This window comes from Lynx canadensis, chromosome A3 (genome assembly GCF_007474595.2).
Source record: "Lynx canadensis isolate LIC74 chromosome A3, mLynCan4.pri.v2, whole genome shotgun sequence".
NCBI lineage: Eukaryota > Metazoa > Chordata > Mammalia > Carnivora > Felidae > Lynx > Lynx canadensis.
The window spans coordinates 61,871,204-61,888,981 of record NC_044305.1 but is presented as its reverse complement, the minus strand read 5'-3'; the positions used below and the strand labels follow the sequence as shown (position 1 = coordinate 61,888,981).

General features: G+C 53.1%; 1 protein-coding gene across 1 annotated transcript in view; it reads right to left on the bottom strand.

Annotated features, from left to right (window-relative positions):
* The window catches only part of FAM178B (family with sequence similarity 178 member B), a 92,098-nt gene that overhangs the window by 17,448 nt on the left and 56,872 nt on the right, over positions 1-17,778 (bottom strand). Inside the window, exons 13-14 of the mRNA XM_032592772.1 lie at positions 7,325-7,412; positions 284-409 (exon numbers count right to left, since the gene is read on the bottom strand). Of these exons, the coding sequence (XP_032448663.1) occupies positions 284-409; positions 7,325-7,412 (214 nt within the window). The remainder of the gene's footprint in view (positions 1-283; positions 410-7,324; positions 7,413-17,778) is intronic.

Here is a 17,778-nt window from a genome sequence, read left to right as displayed (position 1 = left end):
AAAACCCAGGAGCAGGGCCAGAGGGCCAGAGTGCCTGTGCATGGAGCGCCCCACTGAGCCTCTGTGAGGGGCACGGGCAAGGGCCCTAATTACAGGCTATGCAGGGATGATGAGCACCTCCTCTCACCAGAGGGAGGCGCTTGCTGGAATTTTAAAGGCCCTGGGGTTTTAGGAGGACTGGCAGCAATAAGGCCCTATAGGCTTGCAGTGTGGACAGCCCTGCCTTCCTCATTACCGGGCTGTGTGGTGCCTGGGCTGAGGTAGGCAGGTGCTGGGTGCTCACCTTGTGGTCTAATTCAGCATTGGTCTTTGGCTGTTGCTCCTGGCAGGGTGGCAAGGTCTCAGAGCCCAGGTACTGTCTGAGGGATGATGGCCTCATGAGGCTCAGAAGCTGGCTGAGCAAAGACAGCTAGGGAGGAGAAGAGAGGCCGTCACACATTGGGTGCTTGGGACACTTGGCTGGCACTAGGAGGTCAGAGCGTGGGCTCTGGAGCCAGACCACCAGCTTCCACAACCTGGATCCACCTCTTACTGACATGCTGTGTGGCCTCTTGGAGCCAGACAAAATGGAGACAACCACAGGAGGGCCATGCATGCACATGATGCCTAACACAGGCTGAGCCTTCCCTTAAAGGAGCGCACTAAGATCTTTGTAGGTTGGCTGTTTGATCCACTTCCCTGGAGTAAGCACTCGGGGCTGGAAGAACCAAGGCCAGCAAAGAGGGCAAGATCCTTCCCACCCTGAGCTGCTGCTCAGGCCTCTCATGTGTCTCTCTCTTCACTGAACTTGCTGTGGGGATTGGAGAGGCTTACGGAGGAGCAGAGGCTGTGTACCTCCCGCCACCCCCTCTAATGACTGCGCTAGCTCTACGTCATTCTGCCTGCCCCTGTTTCTCCGCCCCCACCCTTTTCCTTCCAGGGAATTTTAAAGCAAATCCAAACATTGTATCATTTTACCCATAAAGAGCTTCTAAACCGAAAAGGATAAGGATTTCTCTCCCCAGCATGGTCACAGTATGTTCTCCTGCCCAACAAAATTACCAAGAATTCCTTATGTGGGCTAACACCATGTTCAGTTTTCTCTGATTGTCTCAAAGATGTCCTCACCAGTTGGGCTTTTGGAGTGGGGATTCCCCACAAGGTCCACGTGCTGCATTTGCTTGATATGTCACTTAATCTGCCAGCCACCCCATCACCCATGAAAACTGCACCTCCCTCTCTGAACAAATGGGAGTGCCCCCACCCCTCCCAGGAACAGGGCCTGCAGGAGTCCAGGTGTTTGCAGTAAGCCACTCCTGGCCCAGGCCCTGCACCTGCTTTGGGCAGCCTGGGCTCAGCCTTAGCAAGGACCATCCAGCTGCCGTGGAGCTAACTTGTGGCCAGGGCAAACGGCAGGCAGTTTCTGAGCCCTGGCCTCTCTGGGAAAGGGGGCTGCTGATCAAAGAAGCAACACCAGGGGAATTCACAGAGGCACCATCTTTTCACATGTAGCAAGTGTAGGCTGGCCAAAAGGACTTAGGCCCGAGCCCCTCACCCAGTTCCCTGCTCTAGCCCAGCCTTGCCCGGCACACCTGGCTTCCTCCCCCTGACTCACCCGCAGACACCTGCTCAGCACCTCAGCCGGCCACAGGCTCAGACAGTCCACAAGAGCAGCTGGGCTGAGGGCTAGGAGACAGGCCCGAGGCCTTGGCTCCTGGAAGGGGGCCAGGTCTTTTGGCCTAGTGTCACATCCCTTTAGGAAGGGAGATGAGGAGGCAGAGAGAGAGAGAGAGAGAGAGAGAGAGAGAGGGAGGGAGGGAGGGAGGGAGGGAGGGAGAGAGAAGGTTCTGGGCAAAAGAGAGGCACCATCTGGAGCTTCACCAAAACCAGAGCTGTGCTGTCTTGCTCAGGCCTTGCAAGGCTAGGGATAGTTTCCAAAAGGGCCCTGCCTGCTCTGGGATCACAGCTGTGCAAGCACAGGGGCCAGGCTCCGCAGCCCACGCCCCCAGAAGCAGTCCTCAGGCAGGCAGCCTCACCCCAGGGCCCTCCCTGCTACAGAAGCTGGGGGTGGGCAGGGCACACAACTGCAGCTCCATGGCTCCTATGTTTTCCTCTCCGTGAAAATGGCTTCACCCTGCTCAGCGCACAAGCTGTGGCCTTCTGATTGCTTACTCTCTTTTGTTTCCAGCTCTGGCAGCCACACCCCTCTCAGGGATAAGGGCATATTTGGACCGTGTGCATCTCAGCAGGGCCGGGACCTGACATTGCGCCTCCCCACCTCACCCCCACCGCTGGAAGCTGTCTCTGCAAACACTCAGCTCATTAGGACAGACACCTCCAGGCAAGAGGCAAATGATCACCCAAGAAGGCGGGCCTCCACTGGTCTTGTCAGTCTGCCTGGCAGGAGGAGAAGAGGAGTTCCAGCCGGCCAATTGTCCACATGGCTGGTCACTCCTGTGCTCAGACCCCAGCAGTGCTTCTATCTGCTCCGAGGAGAAGGCCAGGATCTTAAGTGTCTGTGAGGCTCAGGCGCCCCTGCTGCTCCCTGCAGCCTGTGCTCTGACTGGGCCTTCTGACCAGACACACACAGCTGCCCCTGTCTCCCTTGCAGCCCCAGTTCCCTGTCTACGCTGCCACCTACACCACCCACACCTGCCAATCCCCTCGCCCTGAACTACTTACGTTTCCGATCACATTTACCACCTCCTAACACATTACGTAATTTACTTGTTTATTGTGTTTATTACCTGCCCCCCCTCCCCCACTAGAAGGTAAGGCCTCCTAGGGCAGGTTTTGTTCACTGCAGTGTCCCCACAGTCTAGCACAGCACCTGGCACCTGGTGTGTGTTTCATTAGCATTCATTAAACAACTGAATGAGTGAAGGGCAGGTTGGGGCTGCAGCCAGCTTCTCCATAGGAGATGCAGGTTGTGCACATCCTCCATTTTGGCCACTTAAAGCCCATGTTTTCCAGACCCCAAACTGGAAGACGTGGTTTGACAAAAGAGGTTGACTGTGTTGCAAGAGATGGCCTGGGATAAGCAGCAAACTCCTGACTTGGCCCCAAACCTGTTCTACCTGTGTCTTGCCTATCTCGGTAAAGGGCTTCCTCAACCTGCCAGTTGTCTAGATCCTGGAGCCCTCCCGGTCTCCTTTCTCTCACATCTCGCATCCCACTGGCTGTACCTGGGAATTACACCTAGAGTCCTACCACTTCTCACCACCTACAACACTATCTCCCCAGGCCAAACCACCATCATCTCTTACCAGGATTACTGCAATCACCTATGCTCAACGCAGTAGCCTTTCAACATATTTAATAAATCAGATTCTGTTTCTCTTATCAAAACCTTCCAATGGCTCTCCACTTCAGCATCAAAGTCAAAGCCTCTACCATGGCCCCGAGGCTCTGGTGGATTGAATCCCCACTTACCTGTCTGACCTCAACTTCTACTACTCTGTCCTTGATCCTTTGCTCCAGCCACAATGGTTTCTGTTTTTCCTCCAACCTAAGAGAACTCTGCCTACCCCAGGGCCTTTGTACTTGCTGTTCCCTGTGTGGAATGCTCTTCCCCAAGAAACCTGCTTGACTTCAGTTCTGTGCACAAATATCCCCATCTCTCAACATTCCCTCTCCTCTTTATCTGGCTTTATTTTTCTCCAGAGCCCTTATCACCATCTGGTATGCCAAATATTTACTTATTTCTTGATGCCTGTGTCCATCTCCCCCGGGACCATGAGTTTCACAAGGGAGGGACTAGGTTCTGTTCAGGGCTGTATCTTCAGTGCCCTAAGCAGTGTCTGGAGCACACTGGTGAATGCGGACAAAACCCTGCTGTTTCTGGGATAGTCCCAGGACTCACAGGGACAACAGGCAGCAGGCCTGACTTCGAGGCCCTCCTGGAAAATACGAGTTTTGGGGGTGTTGCATCCTGACCACCTACAGAAGTCCCATCCCTCCAATTCAGTTCTTCAGCTCCTGTTTCTAGGGCTTCAGACTGTAGCCAGAGACAGAGAGCCAAGCCATCCAGGGGTCATGGGCTCCTCCTTCCCAGCAGTGCCCTGAGAGGCCTCTGCCCAGGCATTCACCCCAGATCCTCTCCTAGAGGAGTCAATTCTCAACCCTTAGATTCCCCTTCATAGTCAATCTACTGATAAGTCAATCTACCTTATCAGTAGAAGGAAGTAGAAGGGACAGCCCTTGTCCTCCTATCTGCCACTTAGGAATAAAGCTCAGGGGACCAGCAGGGCATCTTCAGCATGAAGTGGCAGGTGTGGTCCGGTTTGTCACCACAATGAGAGCTGAGGAAGGGGCTGGAGAAGTGGAGACAGCGTGCTGCATTAGTCAAGAACAAGGACTCTGGAGTCAAATCCTAGCTCCAAGGCTTTCCAGCTGTATGACCCTGAGAAGTTTCCTAACCACACCTGCCTCAGTCTCCCCATCTGTGAAAAACATCTGATGGTAACAGCCCTTACTGCTTGGGACTCCTATGAGAGGTAAGCTCTGAGAACAGCACCTGGGATGCGGCCAGGGTTGTGCACCATGTTAGCTACCACTGTTTTGGTTGGGGTGTGATGGAAAGGAAGGAGGGTCAGGGCACACAGCTGCAAGCAGAGAGCGCAGGGTCGGCCTGCGAGGAGGTCAGAGAAAAACAGGCAGCGCAGGCAGGCCACATGGAGGAGAAGTTGGGAAAGGGGGCGTGCGGGTTTGATGTGGGCGGCTATGGGGCCAAGGTGGCCCTTTGAAGGCAAGGATCCGTCTGACAGGCCAGACTGGAAAGGGGAGTGCCTGCAGCCTGGAGACCTGGGAGGCCCACGTGGCAACCCCAGGCCTGCAGCAGAGATGGGGGAAACACACGGGGAGGGCCTCGGGCAGGCCCCAGCTGGTCCTTCCTCTCCTGGAGCTGAGCCGCCAGGAGGCTGGTGCCTGCCTGCAGACCCTCCTCTCTGGAACACAAGCACTGACTCAGCCTCCAAGACCTGGCTCAGGATACCTTCTCTGGAAGCCACTTCACTGCCCTCAGGCACACTTAGTCACTGTGCCCTCAGCCCACCTTGCTCACACCCTCTCTTCTGAGGGTGGTTCCTGGTGTGGAGCCTGGCACAGAGCCTGGCACAGAGGTGATGCTCAGCTAGGGTCTCCTGTACAGATAGCACACGGGGGGGCATGTGGGTGACTGGTATGGTTGGAAAGGCCTGGAGCTGGGCAGGGCTGAGTCTGGCTTGGTCCCCGGTGAGCCCTGGCGAGCAGCTAGGGGCTCCCAGGCCAGTTCTCCCCTGGTGTGTGGGGGTACATCCCCACCCTGAGGAGTCGTTTACTGCCTCCCTCAAAGGGCCTGCCCGGGCCAGGTAATCCATAGCACTTCCCCTCCCAGCTCTTTGGTCCCCATCATGCTCTCCTCACTCTCCCACACACAGGCTCTAGCCAATAAAAAACACATCAAAAACAAACCCCAAGCCTTAAATTGACTCTGATGCTTGAACCACCCTTTGTCTTTCTGGTCTCTTCAAACACTCCAGGGGGGTGGCTATGCCCCTCCACCCACAGCCATCTTGCCTTTCCCGATCTTGATGCTCTGGCCTTTCCCCTCTGCTCTGCTGACACTGTGCTCTGTTTTCCTTGGGCCCTGGTGACCCCCACCTGCCCTCCAGAGCCCTCTGGGACCACTCGGGTCTTGTCTGCCTGCTGCATCTCTGCCTGCCCCTACTCCTAACCGCTTGGCACCCCTGAGACACTGATTGGTTCCTCCTCCTTCACAGAGATGCTCTGTCATCAGGCTTTTCCCTGTGTGAAGTGACCCCAGTGCAGGCCACTCGCCCACCCACCCCTCCCCAGGTCTCCAGGGAAAGGGAACTTCCTCTTGCACACTCCAGGAACTCAACCTCAGGCTCGTGTTCACTCCATAAGTGTGCCTTGAGAACCTCCAGAAGTGTGCCAGGCGCCAACAGGCAGTGGTGAGCTGAAAGCATTTGGTCCTTGCATTCAAGGAGCTGGTGTTGGGGTCTGTGTGTGTGTGAACACAGACCCTGAACAAATAAATAAGACACTGTCAGAAGGTAAATACAAATAAAAACAGGTAAATATAAATAAAATTTAAAACAGGTAAATACAAATAAAATTTTAAACAGGGTGATGGTGCCAGGGCACTTCAGATTGGGTGGTCAGGAAGGGCTTCCAGGTGGAGGTGATGTTCTAGCAGGAACTGGCATGACAAGAAGTTCCAGCCATGCTAAGTCCTAGGGGGAAAGTATTTATGGCAAAGGGGGCAGCCGGGGCAGAAGCCAGGCCGAGCCCACTCTGAAAAGCCAACCCAACCAGTCAGCTTTCTGAGCTCCCGCCCTACAATCATGGCATTGCAGACTCAGCTATATTGTCCAGGCTGCCCCAGGATGTGCTGGAATTTTCTCTCAGCACTCTGGGCAAAAGGTTACGCGGGCTTGCCTTGTACACCTCTATGAATAGAGACACACAGCCCTTCACAGGGACTGCCTTGCCCATCTTGTGTTGCTGAGCCAGAGGGTTCGGCTGTACCCAGCGCCTATTCTGGGATCCCACAGAGCTTCTAGGAGGTAGGGAGAGAGCATGCTCAGACTCCCATCCTTGGGCTGGCTGTGACCCATGCTGCCTGCCCCCACCCCCAGGGCCCCAAGCTGCACAGAGGCTGTGGTCAGAGCTTTCTGGAGAGAAGGGGAATGGGGAAAGAAGACAAAGCTGTGCTTCTCTTGCTGTTCCAAGAATGCCTAACACTGGAAAGGGAGAGGCACTAGGAGTGAGTAGTTTTAAGTGTGTAGTGTTTGTTTTCACCTTCACTGTTTTTTTCCACATATAAAAAGTAATATAAGCAGGGGCCGGGGGAGGAGGCAATGGGAATTAGTGTTTAATGGGTATGGAGTTTCTATTTGGGAGGATAAAAAAAATTTCTGGAGGTGGAAGGCAGTGATGGCTGCACGACATCTCAAATGTATTTAGAGCCACTGAATGGTTGAACTCTACACTTAAAACTGTCATGATGGTAAACAAAAACAAAACAAAATAAAACCCCAAACATTAAAATGGTAAATTTTATGTCATGCGTATTTTACAAAAAAAAAAAAAAAAAAAAGTAACACATGCTCCCAGCTCACTGCTCTATCCTTAGTGCCTAGTACACAGGAGGCATACAAAATAGTAATTGTTGAATGCAAGGGTATGAGTGAAAAATTCAAACTCAACTTGGCTCTCCTGGCCTGAGGACCTCAACCTTTGAGAAAAGCCTCAGGAGCAGGCAGGCCTTGGGGAGAGCCCTTTGCTCACCCACAGGCTTCCTGGGCCCAGTGGATGCTGCCCGGCTGAGGCCAAGACTCACCTGGGCCTTCTCTTGCCAGAGAGGGAGCGTCTCTTGCTGGTCTAGCATCCGGGCAATGACCACAAGGCTGAGCTGGCTTCGAAGCTGCCTGTGAGGGAAGGAGTAAGAGGGACTGAGTGGCGGGACACTCTGAGAGCAGGTGGGCTTGAAGTCCACGAGGGGGCAGGATGCCCTCCGAGTGGTGAGCATGGGAGAGCCATGTTGTCTGGAGTACTTTGGCTTACTCTTTTGGTTTATAACATTATTTATTTTAGAAGCAATAAAACATGATGGGAAGGTTTAAAAATAAGCAAAAGTAAAAAAATTAGAGTCACTTTAATTTCAGATGCTGGCACAGTGGTTTTTCTTCTTAGTTGGTCTTTCTCTCTGAATATCTATACTTCTCTGTGGATACACAGAGATGGGCAATGTTCAGCTGCTTTTGCACAGACCTTTGCCTTTTCTGTCCTTTGCAGTGTTTGAATCTTTTAGACCATGTAGGGTAATAGAGAGTGGGGCTAAATTTTTTTTTTTTTTTTTTTTTTTTTACCCAGCATCCAGTGGCTTTCCTTTGGAGAACCTGCTCCCACCCAGGGTGCTCCCAGGGTGGGCACATGAGCCAGGCCTGGCCCATCAGAATCTGAGTGACTGAATCACTGAGAGGTAGCCTCGGTGCCCTGTTTGGAATTATCAGGAGTGTGTGTGCCTTTCCAGCAGGGCCACTGATCTGACAGGAGGTGATCCTACACCTGCTGGTGACCATCCTGCCTCCTTGTGTGAGAGCCTGGATGATGAATCAAGCAGAGACAGAGGACAGGGACAGAGTTCTGACCACAGCCAGAGCCTGCTGTGCCTGAAGCCCCCAGCCCCTGGACCAATCGGTAGGTCAGTGGGTCATGTGAGCCAGTGAAGTGCCTTTGGCTCCAGTCAGTTTGGGCTGGACCAGTCTAGCACTGAACAGTCGGGATGGGGCTAGTATCTGCCATCTTTTGGAGTGAAGACCTCTGATGGGGATTTCAGATGCTAAAGTTCAGGGCTCTGATTTTCATGAGTCCTTGAGGGCTGGAAGGAGCAAAAGGGAAGAGCAAAGGGGTGTGGAGACCAGAGGATGGGGCTGGGGTGGTAGCGGCCGAAGAGGCTGGAAGGAGTGATGGGAAGAGGGGTCTGGGGTCCCTCCTCTGCCCATGCTCCATGCCACAGCCCATTTCTACCACGAGGCTCCCATCTTTTCTTGCACCTCCATACATTGTGGCTCCCCATGGGCAGCAGACGTCAGCCCCTGGCATGGACCTTGATGTGGCCACAGTCCCCAGTTCCTGCAGAGAGCCACCATCAGAGGAAGCAAATGAGAGGTCCTGAAGTTAGAGGGAACATAAGGAACACGAAGGAAAACACTTGGGTTAGAACAGCTCCTTAGAGGAGAAATGCCCTCAGGTAACAGCACTGTTGGAGGGACCCTCACAGGTGCCCTCAGCCACCTCCCTGGAAGGACACCACAAGGGACTGGGCGGATATCGGGAACAGCCTGCCACGGGCAGCACTGGGAAATGCCGAGCAAGTACTTTAGGGAGGCAGGATCCAGCCCAGCCACTTCCGGGCTTAATGGTCTGGGCTCCACTGCAACTTCCCCAGGGCAGAGCCTCCTGCTGCCCAGGCCTCACGTGAGGGAGGCTCCTGGGTGATGGAACTGAGGTGGGGGAGGGATGCCTCCTTGAACGGCTCCTGTGGGGCTGAGCAGGCTGACGCAGGGCCCTTGTTGATTTTCTTAGCACTTAGTCATGAAAGTCGGAGGAATCAACAAAGCAACAGGTTCTTGATTAGAAAGAGGAAAAATAGAAGCTTCAGGCAACACCACCATACACCAGAAAGGAGAACCTGAAAAAGACGGGAAATGCACGCTGCTGGTGAGCATCAACAGAGATGCTCATACATAGCAGGTGGGAATTTAATCCACTTTGAGAAACTGCTTGGCAAGATCTACTAAAGATGAACATGTGCTCACCCCATGACCTAGCAATCTTACTCCTAGGTACACACGTACACACACACACGAGAGGCAGAAGTGTACTCTTGATATGCCAACAGAATGCATTCACAGGTTGGGCTCCATCTACGCAACTCAACCCTATGCCTAACGACAGTGAGTTAAAACTGCATCCGAAGGCATGGATCTTCACAGTGTCATGTGAAAGAAGCCAGGTACAAAAGAATACTTGTGTATGATTTAATTTATATTTAATTTACATCTAGTATAAAAATAGGCAAATAGCCGCTGTTGGAAGCCGGGAATAGTGGTGACGCTTGGGGGGTAGGCAGGTTCTGCTCCTGTTTCATTTCATGACCAGAGAGCTGGTCTCACATGTGCTTGATTTGTGGCAATCCACTGAGCCATACACTGATGGTCTGTGTTCTGTTTGTATGTTGTAGTTCAATAAAACTATTACTTAAAGAAGAAATTCAGCTGCAGGGAGAGACAGGATTGCCAGATTTAGCCAGTAAAAATATAGGCTGCCCAGTTAGATTTGAACTTCTTATGGATAAACAGAGTAATTTGCTTAGCATTAAGTTTCTCCCGTGCAATATTTATATTTTATCTGGCAACCCAGGGAGGGGCCAGCCATTCCTGGTCCATTCCTTTTTTTATTTTAGTGTTTGAGAGAGAGGGTGAGTGGGCAAGGGACAGAGAAAAAGAGAATCTCAAGCAAGCTCCATGCTGTCAGCATAGAGACTGATGCAGGGCTCAAACTCAGGAACTTCGAGATCATGACCTGAGCCCAAGGTGCCCCTCCCTGGTCCATTCTTGATCGGAAGACCTGACATTAACCCATGGGGCCCTCCCTGACCCTCTCTCCTTTTAGCCTTGACCCCTTTCTGCGGAGCCCCTCAGCATTCCAACCGGACCAGAGACCTGTGGAGAGGCAGCCTCATCTAGACTGCCCCATGGGATAGCAAACAGGAGCCCCTCATCATCCTGTGAGTGCAGCCAGACCCCTACTCCTCACCCAGAGCCCCACCCTCCATTTTCTCCCTGGCCACACCACACACTCCGCATGGCTTCCACCTCATTGGCAGTCAGGACCTGCTCTCCAGCTGTTCCCCAGCATCCCCGGCAGCAGCTGGGCCTGGAGCACAGTGGGCGGTAAATGGCCCCTCTGTGCTGCTACTCCAAAGCTAACTTGTAGCCAGAGTCAGAAGGCCTGCATCTGGGCTTCATTAATCCAAAACCCAGGCCTGTGTGGGAGCTCCTTTACCCTGCAGAGGGCGGGGAGGGGCCAACCTAGGGGTGGGGGTGCTGGCAGGCCAGCGAAGCAGAGCCGGGGTGGTTCCAGAAGGGAAGAGGCGGGCTGGGTGGGTCAGGACAGGGTTGTTGTCCAGAAAAGAAGAAAAGCACCAGAAAAAGCACTGGGTGAATGGATGAAAAGGAACCCACATCTGAAGGTGACATGCTCCCCCTCGCCGTCCCCCCCTGTGCACTGCCTTTCATTCTGATGGTCTCCTGCCTTTTAAACACGATCTCAGTTCCCACCGGGACACAGGGACAGGGGACAGGGCCACTTTTTAATTTTAGACTGAGAACTTACTCTACGGAGGAGAAAACGCAAGGACTCACCCCAAATAACACCCAAACTGTGTAGGGGGCAAGAAAAAGGAGCCATGGGCTCAGCTGAGGTTGGCCAGGGGCTCTTCCTCTCCTAGAAGTTGCCCGACCCCACCCGGCAAGGCCTCTCTGGAACTCAAACCAGCCGGACAAAGGAGGATGCAGAAGCCACTGGAGCCATCCCAGCCACTGTCATATAAGGAAACAAGCTCCAGCCTTAAACTCACACCAGGCCAGGCCTCTGCCTCAGCCCTGCCCCTCCCCGCCCCTGCCCCCCACGGGCCTCTGTAAGATCAGGACACTGGATTAGCGCTAAGAGGAGTCTAAGGCTCTGGGAAATCTGGAAATGACTTTCCCAAATCCACAGCAGAGCCAGGAAGTGGAAAGCAGGCGTTCTGCCTCCCAGCATCCAACCTTCCCTCTAGCTCCTGCAAGGGGCAGCCCAGCCAGGAGCCAGGCACCAACCAGAGTGGGCCACTAGGATGTTGGGACAACCACACTGGTCAACGCAGCCCCCTCTGGGGCCCCTCATCTTTGCTTCTCTGGAGGGGAACCAGGCCCTGCCAAGGCTGAACTACCCTAAAAGGCCATCAGGCATCTGGCCAAAGGCGTGAGCTGCCTTTTCCACGTCTCTAGGGCAGCTCAGGAAGCAACAACAGTGGCCTGTTCCGCTGTGGAAAAGCTGCCCAACACCCTGCCTCAGGGCATCTGCCTGGCTTGCCTCTCAGGGACTGTCCACAATGCCTCCCATGCATCACAGCCACCTCTTATGCTACCCCCTCTTCACTTGGAGTCCACCTTGCATGTGAGCATGTGCTACCCAGGCAAGAAGGACTAAGCCCTAGGCTTAGAGGTTAGGGCAACTTCCTTGGTAGTCTGCCCAGTCATCCACACACAGGTTAGGGTACTCATCAGTGTGGGCACGCACAGTGCAGACAGGAAGAGATGGCGGGATGCAGACAGTCATGGATGCTTACAGCTCACTTGTACATGGATGAATCCCACAAACGAAGTGTTGACACTATGCTGAGGAAGCCAGACATAAGAGAGAATACTCTGAACAGTCGCATTTATACACATGTTCAAAAACAGGCTAAACTAATCTATGGAAAAGAAGTCGGGGAAGTGGTTTTCTCTGTAGAGGGAATGCCTGGGAGAGGCTCAAGAGGGCTTCTGGGGAGCAGATGACATTCTATCTATGGTCCTATGATATAGTCGTAGTTATACATACGGTCCCCTTTGCTAAGTGCATTGAGTATCTACCTTTGATGTGTCCTTTCCCAAATGTAGAACTAAATAAAAAGGTTACTATTATTTAGTAAATAAAGTTCCTATGGACAATTATGACCCAACTCCAATCCTCCTTACCACCTTTCTTCCCTCTTTCTTTTTGGTATTCTGATGAAATCCACAGAACCTCAGGCTTAGAAAACATCTTAATAGTCACCCCATCTAGGGGCGCCTGGCTGGCTCAGTCGGTAGAGCATGCAACTCTTGATCTCAGGATCTTGAGTTCAAGCTCCTCACTGGGCACAGAGCTTACTTAAGGGGCACCTGGGTGGCTCAGTTGGTTAAGCATCTGACTTCAGCTCAGGTCATGATCTCACAGTTTGTGGGTTCGAGCCCCATGTCGGGCTCTGTGCTGACAGCTCACAGCCTGGAGCCTGTTTCCGATTCTGTGTCTCCCTCTCTCTCTGCCCCTCCCTCTCCTGCTCATGCTCTCAAAAATAAATAAACGCTAAAAAAAAAATTAAAAACAAAGTCACCCCATCTAATGTCCACATATTTTTCTATTTAGTTAGGTCCTCAACATACCTGAGGGAAGTAGCCATATTTCCCATAGTTCCCTCTTCTCCAGGTGTAACAGCCACACTACACTTTTCTCTCTTTCAGAATCTTTCTGCTGCTGTGGGTTGGGTCCTCCAAAGGCCCTGGGGGTTGTTAACATTCTAGTCAGTGAGGTGCTCAGAGCTGGCCCTAACTAACGCCCATTTTCCTGGCCACCCTGATCACAGATTGAGCCCAAAGTCTCTCTCACACGTCTTGCTGTCAAATCTCATTTCCCAGATCCTGTTGTTAATTTTGCAGCTGGGTCTCCCTTTTCCTCTCAGACTGTCATTGTGGTTTGTTGAGATCTTCTGGAATCTTCCATTCGCTGTCAGTTGTATTCATGTCATGTGTGAGTCTGACCGTTGTTCCATTAATGGCCTCATCTGAGATACTGGGTCTGCCCTGACCAACCTGTCAGTGAAGACAAGCCTCTGGGTGTCCTGGGGGCCTGCCCTCCAGGCAGACTCTGATGGCCAGCAGCGCCTGTGATGAGAAGCCTGACATTTCTCCTGTCATCTCAGGATACAATGGTAGTCTCTACCAAGCGCCCTACAAAAGCCCAGACAGTCCTTTCCAGAGTACTATTCTGGCTGGCCTGTCAAAACATAAATGAGGCTAGTCTGGTAGGATTTATTCTTAGGAATCCTAGAAAGCAGAGCTTCCTTTTCTGTGTATGTGCTCACAAACTGTCCCTGGGGAATGGTGTGGGGGGCGCCTCAAGCCCGCTGCATACGCTGTGCTGAGTGAAGAGAGCTCATCCTGCCCTCCCTTCCCACCTCCAGAGGTCTCCGTTGACCCAGGGCACCCCATGTGCTCCTCCCCCAGTAATGATGTGGGACGTGCTTGCACCCACCACAGGGGACTTAAACCCATTCCGCACAGCTGGAGGCTTCCATACAGTCTCTGCCCATGCTGTCTGCGGCTTCGATTCCCTTCTATCAGTAGTGGAGTTGAGATGAAAAATGATGCTCCTCAACAAAGAAGAGGGGAGCAAACCAGGAATTAGGTAGTGTTGTCCTCTCTTCATCAGTGTCAACATGTCACTGCCAGCCCAAAACAGCACTCCTTTATTCAAAACCAACTTCACAAAAGTCCCTTCTATGGGCCTTAGTTTTCTCCACTGGCGCCATCACTGGTCCACGTGGTTTGCCAATCTGCCTTGTTCTGGTGTCCTACTTTCCATCTTCCCTATCTATCAAAAGCTGAGATCATGCTTGAGTTCCGGGTGCAGCCCCTGCTGTCTCTGGATACTTCCTACTTCTTTCCTCACTAGGTTTACATGCAATCCACATTCAAAATGTTACTGCACCATCTCCTAGCCAGCCCAAGCCATCTTTCCATTTGCAACTGGCTACTAAAAAACCAACTCTATGCTTTTTGAGCTCTGCCCTCCAAAAGCGAGAGCTCCATGAGTATGAGCATGCACACACACGAGTCCCTCCTCATTCCAGGCTCCAAGGGCCCAGAAAGCAAAGTCACACCTCCCCCCTCAAGACGCTCCTAGCCCAAGGAGTCAGCCAAGGGTGCCAACAATCAGGGCCCTGTGTCAGGAAGTATCTTGGGAGAGATGTCTCCCGTCTGAGCCTAGTCTTGAGGTCGAGGAAATGCTAACCAGGCAAAGAGAAGGAGGAGAGGGATAAGGGAAGAGGCTTCTTTGGGAAGATGGAACTGACGTTGAAAAGCTCAGAGACAATGGGGCACCTGGGTGGCTCGGTGGTTAAGTGTCCTACTTTGGCTCAGGTCACGATCTCATGGTTCATGAGTTCGAGCCCCACATCAGGCTCTGTACTGTCAGCCTGTTAGCACAGAGCCCACTTCAGATCCTCTGTCCCCCTTTCTCTGCCCCTCCCCCACTTGGGCTCTCCCAAAAAATATTAAAAGAAAAAAAAAGAAAAAATGAAAAGACTCGGGGACAAATTGTGAGTTTGGGAGGCTGGAGTTTGGGAGCTTGCTGGGGACATGTGAAGGGGTTAAGGTAAGACTGGAAGAGAAGGCACTAAGGTCTTAGTATGCCACTGTTTAAATTTCATCCTGAGGATAGAAGCCTGAGGGATTTTAACAAAGCAAAAGCATGACGTGGCTGGCTGTGCATCTGAAGCCAGGTCACAAGGCTGGACAGTGGAGGCATGGGTCAGATGGGAGACAGCCTGGAAGGAGGCAGCAATTCAGGGGCGCTGTGGCAAAAGGCGGAACTGTGTGAGGGTGGCGGGAGAGATGTCTTTTGCTGGGGAGGAGGAGCTGGAGGGGACTGCCCCTGGGCTTCAGACAGTGGGCACGTGCTAATGCCAACATGGAGACAAGGAAGACAGGAGAAGGTGGTCTTCCTCAGAAGGTGGTGACTTCTGTTTCACACACGTGGAACCTGAAATACTTGCCCACACAGATCTGGTGCTTAGCAGAAAAGTCTAGCCAACGGTATTGACTTGGGAGCTGCTGGCACATGGTTGGAGTTGCAGCCATGAATGTGGACAAGATGAGGTATCAAGTCAAGTTCCCTAGGAGGTGGACTCTGAAGTGGAGGTGAGCATGCAGGGAATTTATGGGAGGGGGGAGAGGGGTGCTCTTGAGACGACCTCCTGTAAGGATGAAGGAAGCAGGTTTGAGCCAAAGGGGAAATACAGGTTGCAATGTAGTCACAGCAGAACCCGTGGTTGACCCTGCAAGGACCCCTGGAGCTGTCAAGGGCCTTCAGAGATATCCCAGGTCGAGGCAGAGGGACAGGCCACTGTGCCCCCAGCACTGGGCTGCTCCCGAGGAAGGCACCCAGCCCCAGATAAGGTAACCATCTTCAGCAGAGGCATCCTGGGGTAGACTGGCAGGGTGAAACTCAGCACCTGGGGAGGGGGAGCTGGAGTCCTGAAGCAGGGCCATATAGCCAGAGCACCACAGCACTCAGCCCGGAAAGCTCCCTGAGACTGTGCCAAGTGACCACAGGAGAGGGACCGGGGCAGAATCCCCAGGCAAACTGAGGCTTGAGGAGCAGTGGAGGAAGGAAATGGATGACGGCGAGTGAGAAGGATGGGGCAAAGAGGGGGAGGGGAATCAGGAGAATTAACACTGTGAAGTCAAGGAAGAAAATGATAAGCTTGTTCCTGAGGAAGAGCCATTAGGTCAGTGGTGATAAGGCAACTTGGCCACAGTGCCAGATGAAGTACATTTCCTCTACTCCTGGCTCTTTGGGTCACCCTTACCAACCCCCGCCCCATGCACACCCACTCATAAAAGTGAGCCAGATCCTCTTCAGCCACAACCCCTCACACTTCTGGCTTCATTGTGACCCAGTTTTCCTTTGCTGCCCTTTCAGCTCCAGCATGGCCCCTTGACCCGTAGACATGACCTTCATCCTGCGTCTTGTTCCTCCAGATTTTGAGACCTTCTGAAATTTCGAGGGTTTTTGGACCTTGGCTGCCTCCTTCTAGAATGTTCTGGCCTTGCCCACCCACAGAGCCTGAATGTCTGTTTTCTCAGGTGAGAACTTCCTATGACACTTGATCTCTGAAGAATCCACCACGGGGCGGGGGGGTGGGGGGTGGGGTGGGCGGGGCAGGGTTCAGAATGTCTGTTTTGGGTGGATGGAGTAAGGGAGAACAGGGGAAGGGGAGCTCGGAGGTATAGCAGGAGCTGGAGGAGGGGGTGAAGGCAGAATTGCTGTTCTAAGGGAGGAGACGCATGAAGGCATGTATGTATTAAGGAACAGTCAGTAGAGAATAAAAAGTGAAAGGTATAGGAGTAAGAAGGGATAAGTAAAGAAGGTCTGGAAGGGATAGGACTGTTGGGGTCCTGACCACGGGAGGTGGGGTCGGGAGGAAAAGAAGGAGGTGAGTTGTGGGTCTACTAGGTGTGTGGGTGGAGAAGTCAGTGGAGAAAGAAGGGACGGTGCTGTTTGCTGGTGTTCAGAGGTTTCAGCAGCAGGAAGTGGCGATGTCTGGAATCTGCTGAGGGCCCCATGGAGGCTGGCCAGCGATTCAGAGTGGGTCCTGGTTAGCCAGAAGGGGTCAGGGGCCAATGCAGGGATAGGACACATGAGGCAGCACACAGGAAGGGAGTCATGGTGGAACACGGCGCCCAGGACATGAAGGCAGCAGAGGCAGATGGACAGAGAGAATGAAGGGGTCTAGGACCTGCACCGAGCTGGGGGTGGGAGGGTTGTGGGCTGGGGGTGGTGCAAGGGTGGGTGGGGGGACATAACACTCTACCATGGTACAGCCCTTGGCCCTACCCTGAGGGGAGCGAGCAGCATGGAAGATGAAGGAAAACAAGGAGGGTGTGGGGAAAGCTATGGTGTGCCTGCATGTGCTCTTATCCCCAGTGTTCAAAGACCTCAAGACTCTGAAGGCCACTTTCTCCCACGGCTCCTGCATTTAGCAGCCAGCTGCTACTTGCTGGTCAGAATCCGGCTGATCCGGCAGCCTGCTCAAGCTGGTTTCATCTTCCTTTCCACTTTGGAGGCCACAGTTAAGCAGCACACACAGGATATCTAATAAACATTCGCGGGTGGTGAAGGAGGTGGGTCCCGGAGCCTGTGTACAACAGCTTTCAGTGGACTGAAAGCAGCCCTTGGCCTCTGTCCTCCCCCTAAAAGGGCTGGCTCCTGGGAGTGTCTGCAGAAGTTTGCTCAGAACACATACTGGGGACCCTGCACAGGAGCTGGAAGGGCAAGTCCCCTCCCCACAGCCCCCTGGAGCTACACCAGAGGGGCCACAGTCCCAAGACTGATGCTCCTCCAAGGGAAAGCCTTCCCATTGGCCCCATTTCAGATGGTTGGCTTCAGTATTTACTTTCATTTTTCATGGTTGAGCTCAACTCTCCTTAAATTTACAGTGCATCCCTGAAGTCTTGGTCAACAAGATGGGGGCGGGGGGCGGGGGGCGAGGGGCAGGGTGGGGATGTGCATCACACAAATGGTGGTGACAGTTCTCACTTTGTGCTTAACCAGTCAGTAGACTAAGAATGTGACAGAATGCGCAACAATACGCCCTCCTTCCTGGGGGTCAGTCTGGGCACCAAGCCCAGTGGGTCAGCCACCAGTGAGGGCAGAACAAGGCTG